The sequence below is a fragment of the Hemicordylus capensis genome, chromosome 1, assembly GCF_027244095.1.
Source record: "Hemicordylus capensis ecotype Gifberg chromosome 1, rHemCap1.1.pri, whole genome shotgun sequence".
Lineage (NCBI taxonomy): Eukaryota > Metazoa > Chordata > Lepidosauria > Squamata > Cordylidae > Hemicordylus > Hemicordylus capensis.
Genome location: NC_069657.1, coordinates 119,616,086 through 119,635,534, shown reverse-complemented (window position 1 = coordinate 119,635,534; position 19,449 = coordinate 119,616,086). Strand labels below are relative to the sequence as shown.

The following is a 19,449-nucleotide window of genomic DNA, read 5'->3' as shown; positions in this document are numbered from 1 at the left end:
AATGTGAGTGCTGGTTACCAGAAACGTGTGTCACAGATGGCTGTCTTCCTAAAATCAAACTAGCAATACAGAAGGCCCTCAAATATTGTGGTCAGTCAGTCCTTATTACTGTACATTAGATCTAACCATTAGTGAGCAGAGTGCAACAAACTTATTGCAGAACAGAATTTTGCCACTATAGATGAATTAACATCTATAAGCAAATATTTGATTTAGAATTCGTCCAATCAACCTGGCAGATTATGTAAAAGAGCATCAATGAACCTTTGCCTAAGGTCTATATAAAAGAAACACCACAAGAGCACATATGCAACTGACTCCATCTCAGAGTTACAGGGGCAAGATCTCTGCTCAATTTAAATTCTACTATATTTGCCAGCTAAAAATTCCAAAGGGAGGGCATTTATATGGGCCCTTGAAAGGGCCCATCTATGTTTGGGGAAAGTAAGGAGAAATAGATACTCTCTGGGTGAGTTCTCATACCACCATTGAGCAGGTGGAATGACCTAGATGTCCTCAACAGGTCTTTCTGAAACTCGGTATCCCAGATCCTTCGTTTTTATAAGTTCTTTGGCCCTGAGAGGATTGCCTCGGGAAAGATCATAGGTACAGAGTTTCCTGACAATTCTCCCACCAACTCGAGCACTGCCTATCCAATCCAATATTAACAAGGGAAGGAGCCCAGAGGGGAAGAAGTTGATTCTTGCCCAGTTTATTAGTATTAGATACACGCTTTGGCTTCCATCAAGAAAACACCCAATTCCAATCTCAGAGTGGCATTAGAAATCCATTTGGGGGTCAGATATAATGTTCTTAAGAACTTGGGTTGGCCCCACTCCAGAAGGGAATAGTTATCGTGTGTTCACTTCCTGCAGTTTCACCCACTCACAGGCAACTTCCCTGTGTACCACCTTCATTATTGGGGGGGGGGGTAGTCATTTGCACTTTTTCCAGTTGGGAAAACCCCTTTAACTACCCCCACAATTAAGAGGGGTGGGGGAAGGTTAAACTTTTATCCACTCACACGAATCCAGACAGGGTCCCCAAGCCACTCAGCCCATGGCAGCACCACACCCAGCCTTCCTGTCTAGCACCTGATACTGGAGACAGTGGTGGCAGCTGCAGTGCCCCTGCTGCCTTTCCTGGAGTCTTGCCCAGGTACCCAAGCTCCTAGAGGCTGCCCTGGCAGGCAGGTTGGCTTGGCTGCCAACCTTGAGGAAGAGGATGACATGGTGGTTGATGTGGAAGAGGAAGACTATGCTAACCAAGTAGAGGCAGCTGTCATAGGCAACCCACTTCCTTTTCCCCAAAGGAGGTGCAGGGCGGGGGGAGTACTGTACTGAAATTGGCAAAAAGAATGTGACTTCAGCATTATCAAAATCAACACAAATATATCTGAAACTGTATTTATTCATGCCTGAATTCATACAGAAATTATTTATGCCACTAGCACACAGGCTCCACCAACTTCTTTGATTTTCTCTTCTGCTTTTCTGCTGAAGAATTTTGCCTTCACAATTACAGGCTGCTTGGGCAGCTTCCCCTTGCCCAAGACTTTGTAATAACCCTGGGGGAACAAAAACAAGATGTTAGCAGACAAACTTATAAAAGCTCATTTAAAAAAAACAAAACACTTGAGTCTCCTGAAACCACCATCAGTTCTGAGTAATTTCAATGTAATTCACAAACATATTTTTAAATGCTAAATGTAACAATTTCATTCTCGCAACTGATGAACTTTCAAGAAAAGGTTTTACTGAACTTAAGAACAGCCCTGCTTGATCAGGCCCAAGGCCATCTAGTCGAGTGTCCTGTTTTGCACAGTGGCGCACCGGATGCTGCTGGAAGCCACAGGCGGGCCATGCCCTCTCTCCTGCTGTTACTCCCCTGCAACTGGTACTCAGAGGCATCCTGCCTTTGAGACCTAGAGGTGGCCTTTAGCCCTCCAAATAGTAGCTGATGATAGACCTCTCCTCCATAAAGTTATCCAAACCCCTCTTAAAGCCATCCAGGTTGTTGGCTGTCACCACATCTCGTGGCAGAGAATTTCCACAAGTGGATTATGCGTTGTCTGATCTGTTTGTTGATCCTAGATTTCCTAGCAATCAATTTCATGGAATGACCCCTGGTTCTAGTGTTATGTGTGTGAGAGAAGTATTTCTCTCTCTCCAACTTCTCCACACCATGCATGATTTTATAGACTTCTATCATGTCTCCCCACAGTTGTCTTTTTTCTAAACTAAAAAGTCCCAGGTGTTGTAGCCTTGCCTCATAAGAAAGTGCTCTAGGCCCCTGATCATCTTGGTTGCCCTCTTCTGCACCTTTTTCAGTTCTACAATGTCCTTTTTAGATGTGGCGACCAGACTGTGAACCAGAACCAAGAACTGTGAGGCGTAATTTAAAATATATAAAAAACTACAAGGAAAAACTGCAAAGTGTCATTCACCATACACGTTCAAGCATTTCCCAAAGTATTCTCTAGTTTTGTACTGTGGCTCACGGACTATTTGAGCATGCAGGGCATTGAAGTGTTTGTGATATAGAGCCCATTACTGGCAAGCAGTCAGTAAAATTAAAGGTGTGTTTGGATACAGCTCTGCTCCAATATCATAGTACCGTCAGCACACCAATCAGTGGAATACTGAAACAACTTCCTGAACACACACACTGAATATAAAAAAGAAGTTTTCATTTGACCAGTTTATGTGCCCACAATATAGTTTGTGTACAAAAAGAAAAAAGGGTGTACTTTCTGCTCCATCACTTTACAAACAAGGCAGCAAATATTTTACATATAACTGCATGTTTTAATTGGTGTTTCAAGGATTAAAGCACTATATAACTGCTTCCATTGAACAATAATCTAATTACTTAAATATTTACTCAGTTTAAAATAACTGAGGGAGTTAGTAACTCTGTTGTGATCTGAAAAATGTCTCATATTTCTGTTGCTGTAATGAACTTTAACCTGACCTTTGTAGAACGGACCTCATTATGAGAGCAGAGAAAAAGTAGGGGTGTGCACGGAAACGCGGAGCTGCAGTCCGGCACTGGGGTGGGGTGTTCCAATCAAGATGGGGGGGCTTTACTTACCCCTCCCAACAAAGGCACCGTATTCTTTTGAGCAATCGGGCGGCAGGATATCTCCCTGCCGCCCGCTTCAATCCTCGCTCGGCGCGGCTCCTCCTTTCCTATACAGAATCAGGCGGCAGGATAGCTCCCAGTCCCTGCCGCCCCCTACAAAACCCCGCTCGGGCTGGCGGCCACCCCCTTCAAGCCCTCTGCAGCCCCCAAGAAGACCCCTGCCGCCCCCTTCTTGCTAAATTTCTCCCCATTTAAGAGGTCGGCAGGAGAACTCCGTGCCGTCCCATTCCCCTTTGCCAGCTGGGCTGCAAATGGCTTCTAGGAAGCCTTTTGCGCGCGTGCGCAAAAGGCTTCCTAGAAGCCATTTGCAGCCCAGCCGGCAAAGGGGACAGCAGGGAGTTCTCCCGCCACCCGTTTTCTAAAGTTAAGAAAGTTTCTTAACTTTAGAAAACGGGCGGCGGGAGAACTCCGTGCCGTCCCCTTCCCCCTTGCCGGCTGGGCTGCAAATGGCTTCTAGGAAGCCTTTTGTGCGCGTGCGCAAAAGGCTTCCTAGAAGCCATTTGCAGCCCAGCCGGCAAAGGGGACAGCACGGAGTTCTCCCGCCGCCCGTTTTCTAAAGTTAAGAAACTTTCTTAACTTTAGAAAACGGGTGGCGGGAGAACTCCCTGCTGTCCCCTTTGCCGGCTGGGCTGCAAATGGCTTCTAGGAAGCCTTTTGCGCACGCGCGCAAAAGGCTTCCTAGAAGCCATTTGCAGCCCAGCTGGCAAAGGGGAATGGGACGGCACGGAGTTCTCCTGCCGACCTCTTAAATGGGGAGAAATTTAGCTAGAAGGGGGCGGCAGGGGTCTTCTTGGGGGCTGCAGAGGGCTTGAAGGGGGCGGCCGCCAGCCCGAGCGGGGTTTTGTAGGGGGCGGCAGGGACTGGGAGCTATCCTGCCGCCTGATTCTGTATAGGAAAGGAGGAGCCGCGCCGAGCGAGGATTGAAGCGGGCGGCAGGGAGATATCCTGCCGCCCGATTGCTCAAAAGAATACGGTGCCTTTGTTGGGAAGGGTAAGTAAAGCCCCCCCTATCTTGATTGGAACCCCCCACCACATCTTCCCGAGCCCAAACCACCCTGTGTTCGGACCGCTCTGGAGGCCTTTAGAATGGCCTCCGAACCGGTCCCTGCATATGACTAAGAAAAAGTGGAACTTAAAGGATACTGGGGAATGGGAGGGAAACAAAAATTTAACTCCTGAAAAGACCAAGAACAGAGAGTACTGCATTCTCATATATAAGGATGCATGATGTAGCAAAAAATGGACTAACAGCCTTTGCTGCCTCCCCACTTGAGCAAGAGGATAGCATGTTTAGAAGGAGAAAGGCAGAACTTTCCAGCTTCAGTCTCACTTTACACGTAAATAAATTTGAACAGCTTTGTCCTGACTTGGGCAGCTACTAGAACAAAGTCTGAGTACCCCTCTGTAAATAAACCATTTCAACTGTCAAGATCCAAAAACACTTCCACTTGACATGTCAGTCTCTCCAATTCATAATTACAGGCATTAACATGTGGTCAGAAGTATTAAAATGAACTAGCTGTTACACACAAGCTCAGTGTGATAAAAAGAGGCAGGTTCAGAAAAAGACTGATGACACTTACCGAGCGTACAACATCAATAACTGGAGCTGCTCCAGTCTGATTTTTAACATACTTGAGCCTCGTCTGCTCGCTAACAAGGGTCCAGAGTTTATCCAAATTAACTGTAGGGCAGAAGTGCTGGTTCTTCTTCAAATGGTAATGTCTCATACCAACTTTTCCAAAATAACCAGGATGGCTAGAGGGGGAAAATGGTGTGAAATAAAGATATTGTACTACTTGCTTCGAACTGCATGCACACTATTACCGAGTGAGAGCACAGATAAATAAAGCATGAAATGTTGAGAGAGACTGAGGTTATTACCCCACCTCTCTATTCATTTAATCTCTCCAGGCCAGACTTCAAACTTATTAAATCTTCCATGCCTGGAAGCTTCACTAGCTATATTCATATTACAGTACAGCCTTTCCCCAACACTCCTCAATGACACTTCTGTCTATTGGCTTCCAGATAAATCTTCTCCTTGCATAACTTTCATTTCCATCCTGAGGTAACAAGGCCCACAGAAAAATGACCAGTCATAAAAATATTTATTGTCTAATTAAATTTTTAAAACCCAAGTTTGAGTTCTTGATCATCATCTAGAACACAAACTATGCATTAATCCCTATTTGTTATTTAGATATCTTAGAAAGCTGCCTTTAGCACTTCTTTGAACAAAGTCTTGGCATAGACAAGTTTAATGTTTTTATTTCTGCTTTACATTTCCTATATGGAGTCAGACAGTGGACCCAGTGCTTCACTGATTGGTTTCTTTAAAATATAGCTATTTACAAACACAGTCCTAATTTTGTGAGACTGTATAAATAAGTGGCTCTGCTAAATGAGCAGAGAGGCACATTTTAAAAGTGGTGTTTCTCTTTATTAAGCAATGGGAGAGCAATTGACCCTATCCATCCCCAGCACAGCATATCTATCTATCTATGTAAACTGCTTTGGGAACTCTCTGTTGAAAAGTTGTATATAAATATTCCTTGTCGCTGCACCTCAAACAGAATATGTCACAGAATACTTGGGGATACAAAGACAAGCTATAGACAATTTTATAAATAGACCATACTCCAACATAGGAAAGGAAAGCTTCTATCATGAAGTTCAACAATGAATATCCCTTTGAATTGCTGCCCTTTCTTATCCAGGGTGTGTTGCTGCAATAATGGGTCCTCCTGAGCACTGTCGTTTTGTATACACAACAAGCCGGTATGTTACAACATGCATTCCATCCTTTCAGAAATCCCAGTGGGCAACAACATACTTTCTGATAAACTTTGAGCCTTGATTATTTTTTACTAAGACATGCAAAATTGTTTTCCATCCACCAAGTTCCCCAGGCATCCCAGTTTGAGGGACTAGTCTTCTGTTACTAACCTGGTGGCTGACTGCACTATGAAGAGGACAGTCAGTGAATAAAGGTCAGTTGTTACTCTCCGAGTACTATAGCACACCACGATAACTGACAATATCTAGATGTGACTCTAGTCTCGGTTATTTCAGCCCAATGCTCCCTTAAGACAGCAATTCTAAGCTCACTTGTTAAGAAACTCCCACTGTACTCAGTGATACTACCCATGTTTATGCAGAAGCAAATCAACCAGAAACTGTGCCCTGAACCACATCCAGGCCTGCTCAATTTAGGCCCCTCAGCTGTTTTTGGACTACAGCTCCCATAATCCCCAGCCACAGTGGCTAATAGGGCTTAAGTTGAGCAGTCCTGGTTCTAAACCCAAGAAAATTATTTCCGTTTCACCCTCTTAAAAGTATGTTTAGCAAAATAAACATCCACAAGGCCCCAAAATGGTTCTTGTGTACATATAGCCATTTTATTTTTTGCATACAAATTCACCGTTTAGTTTTTTGTGACTGTTTCAGATGCAATTTTATACTATACATTGACCTAGGACTCCCGCTGAAATAGGCACCTTTGATGAGTTAGATAAGTGCAATGAAAGTTCAAGTTTGTACCATAACCAGGGTGAATCAATGGAATGTAGAAGGGATAGCTAATGCATTAGGTGCTGTGCTCCTCCCCTCTGATGAAAAGGCTGTATCAACACACAACTATTTTTAATTCAACACATAATGGGTAACATCTGGACTAAGTAACGCTTGCCTAAATCTGTAGCACTAGCACAAGAAAGTTGCTTATAGGAAGTAACCTCCATTTCAGACTAGTTCTCACATGAACAGATGTTGTGCTGCCTCGAGCGAAACATGAGGCATGAATCAATTGTTGCATGTGTCACACAATCTTCTGCTAGTGTTTGACCAACATCACAGAGTGCTGCAAAACACTAAGGATCTCATATATTGTTGTATTATGCTAGTGCCTGGGTGCTGCCTATTACATTTGTACCAAATAAAGGAAAAATTCCTCCTATCATTATTGTATCTGTCTGTTTCTCTCTTGCTCTATACCAGAGATTCTCAATGTTGAAGTCCAATAGCATCTGGGGACCCAACGCTGAGAATCCCTGCTCTATACACTCACTTTTAAAATTTTGGCAATTTATTTTTGGTCTTTTAAAGCATTTCCCCCAGTTCTCTCATCAATTCAGATTTCCATTCTGAGAAATATCAAACATAGTCAATATTAGAAGCCAAATGAGAAAGGAAAAGGTTTGTTATTAAGGCACAACATCATCAGTATTACAAGTTAAGCAAGCATACTTGTTTCTACTATATAGAATTTTGCATAGCATCAACACTGCACCAAGTAATTTTGTTGAATGTGTGTCAATCACTTGCAAATTTTTGTGTGTGTGGTTGGGTATGTACAGTGACATCACCAATATACACAATACTTCTAAGCCTAGTAAGTAGTATAGGGAAAATGGAGGTAAGAGAAAGGAAGGCTAAGGGATGGGGGGAGGAGACTTACTGTTTGTCAAAGTTAATTCTGTGGTGGTGCATACCCCCAGCATTACCACGGCCTCCAGGATGCTTCCTATGTTTCCCTAAGAGAGATATCAGTAAAAATGTTAATGCAAAAAGTTACCTATGAAGTTTCCCTAGCTTACTGACAACTAAAGCAGATTTTCAGACATCCAGACAAACCAAGGAACAAAATAACTGCCATCTGGCACTTACCAATACGGCCATGGCCATGGCTGACATGGCCCCTCAGCTTCCTGGTCTTTCTCAGTCTGGAAGGCTGAAAGAGGCAAAAAATTATGTGAGGGAAAAATGTATAAGGAAAAATGTATCTGTCAAAGCCTGGTAAAACTATTAGCCCTTAGCAGTAAGTTGCAGTTTCAAAAGTCACAAGATGTTTTAAACAGAACCCTCCACCATTTCCCCCCTCAGCTAGGCTCACAACATATAGCACCTTTAACTTTATTACATTTTAAAAAATCATGTTCTAGTTGTTTCACTGTTCTCACACGGCTCTCTCAAAATATGCTTTGTTTTACATATGAGGGTGAGCAGAAGACAGATCATAGTCCATAGGCAGGCATCAGGCCAATTTTGGTACACCACCTAGTGCATCCTAGTTGCTATGATTCTTCCAAATGGCTGGCCTTTATCTAATCCAGCCAAGTACTACTTATGTGCTTAAGAAGATACACATACTAAGGATCACATATTTAAAAATATTGGTGGGCTATGGAGACTCTAGTTAAAAATAGATAAATCTTACAAGACTGAAGTTAACTCACCCCTGCTTTTATACATAATCAGTCATCTTGAGCCTGTGCAATAATCTACAAAAGATTCTACCACCATGTTGTCCATAACTATGAATTTATACACAAATAACATTTTGGAATACAGAAACACTCACAGGAAGTTCTAAAAAGAAATCTCCCTTGTAGAGGATTTTAAAATTGGTTTTAATTGGGTTTTAATCCTGTATGCCATTTTTATTTTGCTACCAGCTTGTTTTTATATTTATAGAAACAATTTACTGATTACAGATTATTTGCTGTTATTTTAAATACATAAATATCATCAGCATTCTCGAGATGATGAGAGAACGACCACATCATTACCACCATGCAAGAGGGGAACATCAACAACTCACTTAGGCTCTCTGAAGGTACACTTTTCCTGGTAATTTCTTGGTGGTATATTTAAAAACATTATTCCACACTTCCACATCTTGAGATGTGATCTGCAGAAAACTTGATGCAAAGGGCTGCTGCTCCTGGGATGAATTTAATTTTAGCCTATTTGTTTTGCTTTTATTCATTGTACTATTTATAAACTGTTGATTAGTGGATTGTTTAATCTTACTGCAATGCTGATTTTATGCTATTCTTTGATATACTGAACTGCTGATTTCCATGATTCATTTCAAGTTTTGATACATTTTAAACAGAGTTCTAACAAACTGTTTTGAAATGTGATGTATTTTGATACATATTTTCTTATTTAATTTTTTCTTGTGAGCACTGTTGGGCACAGATTGCCATGGAAAAGCAGCACATAAACCCAATAAACCTAAGCAGCACATAAACCACATAAACAAAGACTTGTAGAAATGAAGAGAAAAAACCTCTTTGCTTTGTGGTCCTTTTAGCCTGCAAGAATAGTGCTATATCCATGCCTTAAACAATAAGTTTTTCACAGCAGGAGCCCCCCCCCCCAATGTGATGCGATCCTGTCTCCCTAGACAGTGGGCTCTGCATTCCAGGATGTTCCTTTCAGGAAGAGGATCTGGCTGGGCAGCCACCCACCCACACGGCTACACATGGAGACACGCACGCACTGCTCTTCGGTGAAGAGATGTTTTAGATGCACGCAACCAAGCCCACGCAAGAGAAGGGAGCACAAGAGACTTGCGCCCCCATTCCAGCAGTTAGGGAGACCTTCCCACTGCGCCCCGCTCCAGACTCTTCTGCGACGGGCAGAGAGCAGCAGGATTCCTTTGCCTCATTCCGGCTTCAGCATTTCGAGGGGCGAGGGACAACTCTCCAGCCCGCCCCACGAAACCGCCTTTTCCTTCCCTCCCAGGCCGAGGAAAACAGAGCGGGAGGCCGAGCAGCCCCTCCAAGAGCTCCGGGAACCCGCCAGGCAGCCGCCCCCCGCCCCCTCCTCACAAAGGGGAAGCACCGCAGCCCAGTTCGGAGACCGACCACGCGCCCTCCCAACCTACCATCTTTCCGAGTCCGAGAAAAAGAGAGAGAGACGGATGTCTCGCGAGATTTCGGAAATAATGAGCCGCATGATACCTCTCGTGCAGTATTTCGAGAAGTGAAGGGGAAAGAGAGCCGAGCCAAATACGTCTCCGTCACTTCCGCTTCTGAATGGGGAGGGCTGCGTACTGAGAGACGCGGAACTGGTAGGCGAGGCGTGCATTTAACACGGTCATAAAAGAAGGGAAAGCAAGTCTTTTTGGCCTTGTAAAAAGAGCCCGATTGGTTGATGTCAGAGCCTGCTGTGCCCCCTCATTGGCTGTTGGAGAATGAACTTTTGAGGAGGAGAAATTAAAAGTTGGCATCCGGTATGTATTTAATTGGCTTTGCTTATGATGCAAGGAATACGTGTTGTGTAAATCCGGTGCGGCTCCCCATTCCTCTCCTCAGCCTAAACTGCCGGATTAAAACAACGCTTTGGTCCCTGTTTAGATTGTATGTTTAATCAGAGGAACAGAAAATAAAATTTGAAATTGGGCAGTTTGCAGGAGCAGCAAAAGAAGAAGTGAGTGCTTGGCCAGAAAACGGAAAGCGGGTTGTTGAACAGATCTTTAAGAACTTCTCAAAATGCATGTTTGTCTGCTATTGGAACTGAAGGGAAGACTTTCTGCAAGTGTTCATGACCTCGAGAGTATTGGAATATGCTTAAACATGATATAAAGTGTGGGCATTCAGCTGGGAATTCAGCTTCAGTGTCTTTAAAAGGACAGACAGACAGAAAGTCAACAAGTGTAGCCCACCTAGTCATAATGTCCACATGGGAAGGCTACACCTGATGAATATTTACCTGCCACAGTTATAACTTCTTGTATGTTTTGTTACCTGTTCAATAAATACCAAATAAATATAATATATGTACATATATGCTCTATGTGTGTGTGTGTGTATATATATATAGCCTGTATAAAGGTACACCCTACACATGTGCAATTTTTGACTATGTTTAGCTTGCCTTCTACTTGTGGAGGCAGAAGACCCCATATTTTCAAAGCATTGCAACAAAAGGTGCTTCTAACCCTTCTTGCTTTATTTGAGCTTTTACATTGATCCTTGGAGTTCTTCCCTTGCACATTGGTCCTTGGAGTTCTTCCCCAGCACGTAGAGAGTCTTACTAGAGAACCATTACAAGGGCACTTGAGGAAATTTTGGTTAACTCTCATCTCATGTCTATTCATAAGCACAATTTTGTCCATTCAACTGCAAGTAAGTGAATGTGCTTTGGCCCTTCTGCATCTGTTGTTCAAGGTGGAACCTGGTATGGAAGTCTCTACCCCCACCTCATGGGATATTGGCACTTTTGTTAGGGAAAGGGAACCAGCAATTTTTCCCCCACAAAGCAAACTGGTGGCAGCCTAGTTTTGCCAGTTTCAGGGTTGCTGTGCCTCCTTTACCTTTATCTGGTGTATCTTTATCTGTAGTGGTATAAAATGCATTTTGAGCATTTAGTCACGCCTTTATACAGATCTATGGTGCAGCCACATTTAGAGTAGTGTGTGCAGTTCTGGCCACCATATCTCAAAAAGGACATTCAAGAACTGGAAAAGGTGTAGAAGAGGGCAATGAAGATAATCGGGGACCTAGGGCACCTTCCTTATGAGGCAAAGCTACAACACCTGGACTTCTTAGTTTAAAACAAAACACTTACTGTTCTGGTAAGAACTCTCATTCCTGCCTGCAACCTGCTGCTGCCAGTCTGTGAAGTCTGTGAAGTCACAGCTGCTGCCAGTCTGTGAAGACAATACTGAGCTAGATAGGCCAATGGTCTGACTCAGTATATGGCAGCTTCCTATGTTCCTGACTAATCTGCCTACTTTCCTTTCACTATAATCTTAATTGACAGAGGAAGTGTGGCTCTGTTGGTCCTTTTGGATCTCAGCAGCTTTTGATACTATCGACCATAGTATCCTTCTGGAACGTCTGTGGGAGGTGGGAGGCACTGCTTTGCAGTGGTTCCACTCCTACCTTTCTGGCAGATTCCAGATGGTGTCGCTTGGAGACTGTTGATCTTCAAAATCTGAGCTTTTATATGGGGTCCATCAGGGCTCCATACTGTCTCCAATGCTTTTTAATATCTACATGAAACTGTTGGGAGAGATCATCCAGAAATTTGGTGTTGGGTGCTATCAGTACGCTGATGACACCCATATCTATTTCTCCATGTCAAGATCATCAGGAGAAGGCATATCATCCCTGAATGCCTGCTTGAAAGCAGTAATGGGCTGGATGAGGGATAACAAACTGAGACTGAATCCAGACAAGACAGAGGTACTTATTGTGCAGGGTCGTCATTCAGGAAGCGATATTCATCTACCTGTTCTAGATGAGGGTCATACTTTCTCAGAAGGAACATGTACGCAGTCTGGGAGTGCTTCTGGATCCACACCTTTCCTTGGTTCCCCAGTTGAGGCAGTGGCCAGAAGCGCTTTCTATCAGCTTCGATTGATATGCCAGCTGCGTCCTTTTCTTGAGGTTCATTATCTCAGAACACTAGTACACTTGCTGGTAACCACCAGACTCGATTACTGCAATGCACTCTATGTGGGGCTGCCTTTGTATGTAGTCCAGAAACTACAATTAGTACAAAATGTGGCAGCCAGGTTGGTCTCTGGGTCATCTCAGAGACCATATTACTCCTATATTATATTATTGGCTGCCAATATGTTTCCGGGCAAAATACAAAGTGCTGATTATAACCTATAAAGCCCTAAACAGCTTAGGCCCACGGTACTTAAGAAAGCGTCTTCTTCTGCATGATCCCCATTGTCCACTGCGTATATCAGGGGAGGCTTGTCTGTGGCTACCTTCATGTCATCTGGTGGCCAGGGACGGGCCTTCTCTGTTGTGGCCCCGAGACTTTGGAATGCGCTTCCATTGGGAATAAGAGTCTCTCTGTCTCTAATGGCTTTTAAAAAGTGTCCCAAGACTTACCTTTTTACCCAGGCTTTTTAACTGTTTAAATTTTAGATTGTTATTGATTTGTTCTAAACTGTTTTTAGCATTTAATTGATTTTAATGTTTTGTTGTTGTGAACCGCCCTGAGACTTTGGTTTGGGACGGTATACAAATATGTTAAATAAATAAATAAATAAATAAATGATGATTATTATGGTTACAAGTTAGCCCACTTCAGCCTTAAATGTTCACACATCTGCCATCTTGAATTGGGGTGGGTGACATCATCACAAACAATGCCATTGACGTGGCCCCTATGTGTCAATCACTACAAATGTACCAAATTTGGTTCAAATTGGTTAGGCAGTTCACAGATTTGCCCATTTCTGCCTCAATAATTCATGTGGCCGCCATATTGAATCAGGGTGGATAACATAATTACAAACTACACACTTGACCCTTCACTATGTGTCCCTACACCTGTAGAAAATTTGGTTCAAATCGGTTAGGCGGTCCACGGGTTAGCCCACTTGCACCTCAAACGTTTATGCATCTGCTTTCTTGAATCGGGGTGGATGACATTACAAGCTAGGCCACTGAGGTGTCCCTACACCTGTACTCAATTTGGTTCATATTGATCCAGGTATTGTGAAGTCGATAGAGAATGTGAGGTGATCTCAAGCTTACTTTCCTTAAGGAAAGTAGGCTTAAAAAGGCAACTAAGGGGAGACATGATAGAGGCCTATAAAATTATGCATGGAGTGGAAAGAGAAATTTTCCTCCCTCATAGAACTAGGGGTCATCCCATGAAACTGATTGCCAGGAAATTTAGGACTAACAAAAGGAAGTACTTTTTCACACTGTACATAATTAACCTATGGAATTCTCTGCCACAGGATGTGGTTATGGCCACACAGTCAGATGACTTTAACAGTGGCTTGGACAAATTATTGGAGGACAGGTCTATCAGTGGCTACTGGTCTTGATGACTACACTACCTCCAGTCTCAGACTCAGGATGCCTCTGAATACCAGATGTAGGGGAGCAGCAGCAGGAGAGAGAGCATATCTTCATCTCTTGTCTGTGGACTTCCCAGAGGCATCTAGTGAAACGGTCTGAAACAGGATGCTGGACTAGATGGCCCTTGAGCTTGATCCAGCAGGGCTGTTCTTATGCGTTCCTTCATGTCATGAATGGCTATTGCCTCACCGTTTGAAGACGCTCAGGTTGGAGAAGCAAGTGAACTTTGTTTTTGAGATGTAGCAAACTATGCATTAGTCATTTCTGTGCATATTTTTGCCATATTAATGTGTAAAACCTGTTCTGAAAATCATTTAAAAACTTGAAACTGTTCTAGAAAGGAAATTCTTGAGCATGTGGAAAGTAAGTTGTTAAATATGTGCAGTTGCTATCAGACTATGTTCTGATTGAAAACACCCCCCTTAATTTTCAGAATATTTGTGGTGGTTTTGTACCACCACAGAACTGGGTAATGCGGGTGGCCTATCATTATAAGCTCCTAATGAGAAGCAAGACTCAAGTACTGGAGGGTGTTCATTATTCTCTTCCTGCTGTCAAATCTTTGCTATGCAGAAAGTAGCTAACCACCAGTCAAGCTTGCATGTTGTTGTATCTGTCCCTCCCACACAGAAATGTTCTCAGAATGTCAGTATAGCCCTTTCAACTCGCTCACTTTGGCCCTTTACACACTGCTTTAAGGGGAAATATATTTTCTAACAGTACTTAGTCTTCACAACAGTGCAAGAATGGCTGTGCTAGATTGCCTTGCACAGCCTATGTAATGTAATTTCTTTCTGCTGTGTTCCCTGAACAAACTGGCTTCAGCATCTTTGGTCCCATTTAAGGATGTACCTCACAAAATAAATTAATGGCAAAAACTAGTTCCATGCTTTTGGAACCAAAAACATGGTTTTGATTCCAAAACCTCCACGGAGGAGGAGAGCTGGTCTTGTGGTAGTAAGCATGACTTGTCCCCTTAGCTAAGCAGGGTCCACCTTGGTTACATATGAATGGTAGACTAGATGAGTGAGCACTGTAAGATATTCCCCTTGGGGGACGGAGCTACTCTGGGAAGAGCATCTAGGTTCCAAGTTCCCTCCCTGGCATCTCCAAGATAGGACTGAGAGAGACTCCTGCCTGCAACCTTGGAGAAGCCGCTGCCAGTCTGTGTAGACAATACTGAGCTAGATGGACCAATGGTCTGACTCAGCATATGGCAGCTTCCTATGTTCCTAGGATGTGCGTACAACTGTTGCAGGCACCTGCTGTCTACTGCCTCTGTGGTGATACCACACTCCTTCCACTCACAAAACCTGAGCAGTTTTACAACAGTTTCATTTCCTTTAAAATGCTTTGTAATGTGTAAAGTGAATACCTAGCCATGCTGTTTTAAACACTCTGATGTCCCTAACAGCAATGTCCTGCCAATGTGATAATTTTAACTCATTTTCCCCCCATTTTTCAGAATGTGTTCCCTCTCTCCTACCATAGCACTATGAAGATTGCCTGGACTTTTCTTTTTTTAAAGAGTAGACGGACTCTCTCCTGCCATTATGTTTGTACATTTTATTCAGCTATGGAGGCAAGGAGCTCAGGTGCGGACATTGGAGCAATATGGGAGAAGTCACACCAATTGCTCTGTAGCAATTATTGTTATACAGGCTAAACAAAGGGAGTAAGGCTAACTATCCTGTCCATGAGAACTGAAGAACACTGAGTGAGAGGCCGGTGGGGTGGGGGATTCTGGATGGCAATAAACTACAGGATCTGCAACACTTTGGCATAAGTTTTGAGTGCAATCTTACCTGCCAACACATGCTCCAGCAAGCTTCCATGTACTCTTGAATTCTAAGAATTCACCTCTTTCCCAGTCACCACAAAAGTAGAGATGGATTTTTCTCAGAATGCCAGCGCTGGATGGCAGGGGGCACGGTGAAATTGTGAAAATCAGGTGAGGTCTCTGCTCAGTGTGCATACAGAGGGTAAGAATGTTCTAAGAAGAACATGGAAGCTTGATGCAGCATGTGTATGGGGAGGAAGATGGGGCTTGGTGCTTGCGCAACATCTTTGTACATCCCACAGTTTATTGCCATCTGGAAAAGCACAGGAAGAGGACCCAGCTAGGTTAAGTGAGTTGGACTGGCAGCTGAGCTGATTCAATACAAGCCTGCGAGACAAGCAGGAAGTTAAAACTGACAGCAGGTATAGCAATTAGAGCTTAGTATCAAGGTTGAGCTAGGGGATAGCCAACAAATCTGAAGAACCCCAGCTGTGAATGGAGCATGGAGAAAGACTCACCCAAGCCCCGAACTGGCAAAATCGGCAATCAAGATTTAGAGCCAGCTGTGTGTTAATGTTATAATGTATGCCTTTGAGAAACAGTGGGGTCGTTGGCTTGGAGCCCAAAGTCTGCTTGTGCTCGCATTTCTTCTTGCACACAGAGAGGGGCCATGATACCCCTCCAGCTGTAGCTTATTTTAGAGGGCCTTCCAACCCTCAGGAGCAACATTTTGGAGGGCATAGAGGACTGCAGCACAAAAGAGGCAGAAAAGTCTTGCTCAGAAGCAGACCTTCTTGGGAACTAGCTCATAAAAGACAGTTTGATCATGATGCAGAGGTTAGGTTGATTAGTTAGCTTGGAACTATATTTAAAAGAGTAGTTGTTCTAGAATTCCCAAATAAATCTTATTTGGGAGAGTATCCAGGAATGGGATACTCCAGTTCATTTAGTGAATATCCAGGAATTGATATTATTCAAGCAGCAGCTGAAATCTGAGAAGTATTCTAACCAGTATGGACATCCAACACAAGTATTTACACACTTTATTAGAAATCATACATACATTAGGAAGGATGGACTGTACCAGATTGTAGCCTGTTTATCAAAAGGCCGGCGATTTCTCCATGTTTAGCAATCGTAGTGCAGAATGTATTGCGATTTACTGACCATCATTTAAAGGAAAGCAGATAATCTATGATTGTGAATCAAGTACCTTATTACAGAGTAATGTTATTTCCCTTGAAAAAATGAATTAGAAGAAAAACTAGAGAAAAATATAAACTCTGTCATATAAAAATCATTCCTCTTTCATATAGTCCCCCCCCCGCCCACCCCCAATTCCCACACTGGAGTTCATTCACTTCCGCAATACACCACATAACTCTCACAAACATCCATTGAAGTCAGTGGTTCTGCTGAGACAGTCAGCTGCACATAATTAGCTATTCAGTTTGCACCAAGCGTAACTCAGTCCGTACTAAAAGAAAGAAGCACCTGTTATTTTCAGGAATATACAAATATTACCACAGTTGTCTGTGCTCATGACAAACAAAAAAACTTGTTAAGGATGCTTACAGCACATTATTTACAAACATTTTTTTTTCCTGGTACACAAACAGCATTTGCAGTCACTTGAACCTTGTGACCAGCTAATTTTGTCCCCTCCAGTATGAGAATTGGGGGGGAAAACTGCAGTTGGTGGTCTGTGCCCAGTGTCATAAATATTCTTTGGATCCGTGTTTCAGTAGAAAGGAATCAATTCTTCTTGTGCAGGAACTTCATTTTATTTCCTACAAGTGGGGTGGGGTGTTGTGGGGAGAAGAGAAATCTCTTTAGTTATTAACATGCACTTAAAGTCGCCAGAAATTTAATACTATTTTTAAGAAGCCACAATATAATTGGGATATAATTGATCACTCAGAAGTACAGTTTTAAGATCAATACAGACATCCTACTCTGAAAATCTTGATGAACTATCTTGATGGCCAATATTGATCAGATGAAGTGCAATGCCACCCTCTCATTTCCTCTCTTAGATTTATTTTCAAGGTAAAATAACTGATAACAACATCCACTTTTGAAGCTATATATAGTCATGAAAAATAAAATGAAAAATACACAGGATCTGTAAAACTTATGATTTCTATGAAGCAAAGGAGAGACTTCTCCTTACCACTGCTGTGGCACTAAGTTCTGATCCAGAATTTATAGATTAATAACTGGACAAATGTGGTGTGTGTGGTGGTGGTGGTGGTGGGTGGATAAAGGGAGGAACAGAAGCACCACTGTGGGTAGAAAAGCCTATTTGCTCTGTGTTCCCAGGTCTTAAATGTATGTCTGCATCCCATAAAGTAGGTAATACTGTTATGGGTTGGTCCTGTCTTGATAACTATAGACCCTATGCAAAGCTATCACTAGAATGAGAACTATAGTGCCTAGAGCGATTAGATGAAGCTGGGCTGACACCAGACCATGTGCTGAATAATGTTTTGTGCACTCAGGGGGGGAAGGGGCAATTTTAGTCAATCTCCTCTCCCCTCCCCTCTGAAGTCTTCTGTGCCTCCCAAAAACATGTCCCTGAGGACTGTGGGACCCTTAGGCTATACCTTATTTCAGAAGGTATAGAAGGCTGCAGAAGGAGGGGAAGATTAGTTAAAACTGCTCCTCTGCTGTTGTGCATGTCCAATATTATTCAGTGTGCAATATTATTAGTCTGGATGCCATGACTGGGATTGTCCTGAAGTTCTGCGTTCTCACAATCAGCTCCCCAGGGCTCCCTGTTCCTGATTAACCTTTCAACCGGGATCCTTGAGATTTATTTGATCTATAAATTAAACAAAATTTTATTTATGTATATCTATCTATCTATCTATCTATCTATCTATCTATCTATCTCTGTGTAAACTGCTTTGGAAACTTTAGTTGAAAAGCGATATATAAATATCCATTGTATTGTATTGATTGTGAAAATGAAATGCTTAACTGCCTTATTTATAGTTGCAGTCAATTTGGTTAAAGAGTTGCGAAATGTCACACACACACTTTTGCAATGCATGCCTGTGGGTGGACTGTGTTCAACTTCACATCAGTGTGACAGTTATTCTGTATGAACTTGGGATATAATAGCAATAGCAATAGCACTTACATTTATATACTGCTCTATAGCTGGAAGCTCTCTAAGCGGTTTACAATGATTTAGCATATTGCCCCCCAACATTCTGGATACTCATTTTACCGACCTCGGAAGGATGGAAGGCTGAGTCAACCTTGAGCCCCTTCTGGGTACTCATTTTACCGACCTTGGAAAGATGGAAGGCTGAGTCAACCTTGAGCCCCTTCTGGGTACTCCACCGACCTCGGAAGGATGGAAGGCTGAGTCAACCTTGAGCCCCTTCTGGGTACTCATTTTACCGACCTTGGAAAGATGGAAGGCTGAGTCAACCTTGAGCCCCTTCTGGGTACTCCACCGACCTCGGAAGGATGGAAGGCTGAGTCAACCTTGAGCCCCTTCTGGGTACTCATTTTACCGACCTCGGAAGGATGGAAGGCTGAGTCAACCTTGAGCCCCTTGGTCAGGATCGAACTTGTAACCTTCTGGTTACAGGGCGGCAGTTTTACCATTGCGCCACCAGGGGCTCCTTGTATGTTTTCTTTTCTAGTCCTGATAAGCCTTGTATGTTTTCTTTTCTAGTCCTGATAAGCCTTGCAAATTGAAAGCCCAATCCTGGACATGTGTACTCAGAAATAAACCCTATGGAATGCAATAGAATTTACTTTGGAATGAATGTTCATAGCTGCAACCTTAGTTTATTAAACAGCTGAATTTTAAGAACCCCTATGTTCATTTTTCTTATGTTGACTAGGGAGTAGATGATGGAATATATGCAAACTGCTGCC

At 43.0% G+C, this 19,449-nt stretch overlaps 2 protein-coding genes, 1 long non-coding RNA gene and 1 other non-coding gene across 16 annotated transcripts in view; 1 reads left to right on the top strand and 3 right to left on the bottom strand.

Annotated features, from left to right (window-relative positions):
* Nucleotides 1-1,392: 1,392 nt before the first annotated feature.
* On the bottom strand, nucleotides 1,393-9,954 carry RPL27A (ribosomal protein L27a). Its single transcript, XM_053286672.1, has 5 exons — nucleotides 9,821-9,954; nucleotides 7,813-7,876; nucleotides 7,604-7,679; nucleotides 4,728-4,902; nucleotides 1,393-1,567 (listed from the first exon to the last, which is right to left on the bottom strand). The coding sequence occupies exons 1-5, from the start codon at nucleotides 9,821-9,823 to the stop codon at nucleotides 1,439-1,441; spliced, it is 447 nt and encodes a 148-aa protein (XP_053142647.1). The 5' UTR covers nucleotides 9,824-9,954; the 3' UTR covers nucleotides 1,393-1,438.
* LOC128341371 (small nucleolar RNA SNORA3/SNORA45 family) lies at nucleotides 6,081-6,211 on the bottom strand. Its single transcript, XR_008314380.1, has one exon. It is a non-coding gene; the product is annotated as a small nucleolar RNA SNORA3/SNORA45 family (small nucleolar RNA).
* Nucleotides 9,388-10,724, top strand: LOC128340882 (uncharacterized). The gene is made up of 2 exons (XR_008314057.1): nucleotides 9,388-10,168; nucleotides 10,342-10,724. It is a non-coding gene; the product is annotated as an uncharacterized LOC128340882 (long non-coding RNA).
* A 5,853-nt stretch (nucleotides 10,725-16,577) lies between these two features.
* DENND2B (DENN domain containing 2B) overlaps nucleotides 16,578-19,449 on the bottom strand; it is a 300,704-nt gene continuing 297,832 nt past the window's right edge. For all 13 annotated transcript variants that reach the window (XM_053271120.1, XM_053271139.1, XM_053271128.1 and 10 more), the window contains one exon: nucleotides 16,578-17,342. In XM_053271120.1, coding sequence (XP_053127095.1) covers nucleotides 17,308-17,342 — 35 coding nt within the window. In that variant the 3' untranslated portion in view covers nucleotides 16,578-17,307. The remainder of the gene's footprint in view (nucleotides 17,343-19,449) is intronic.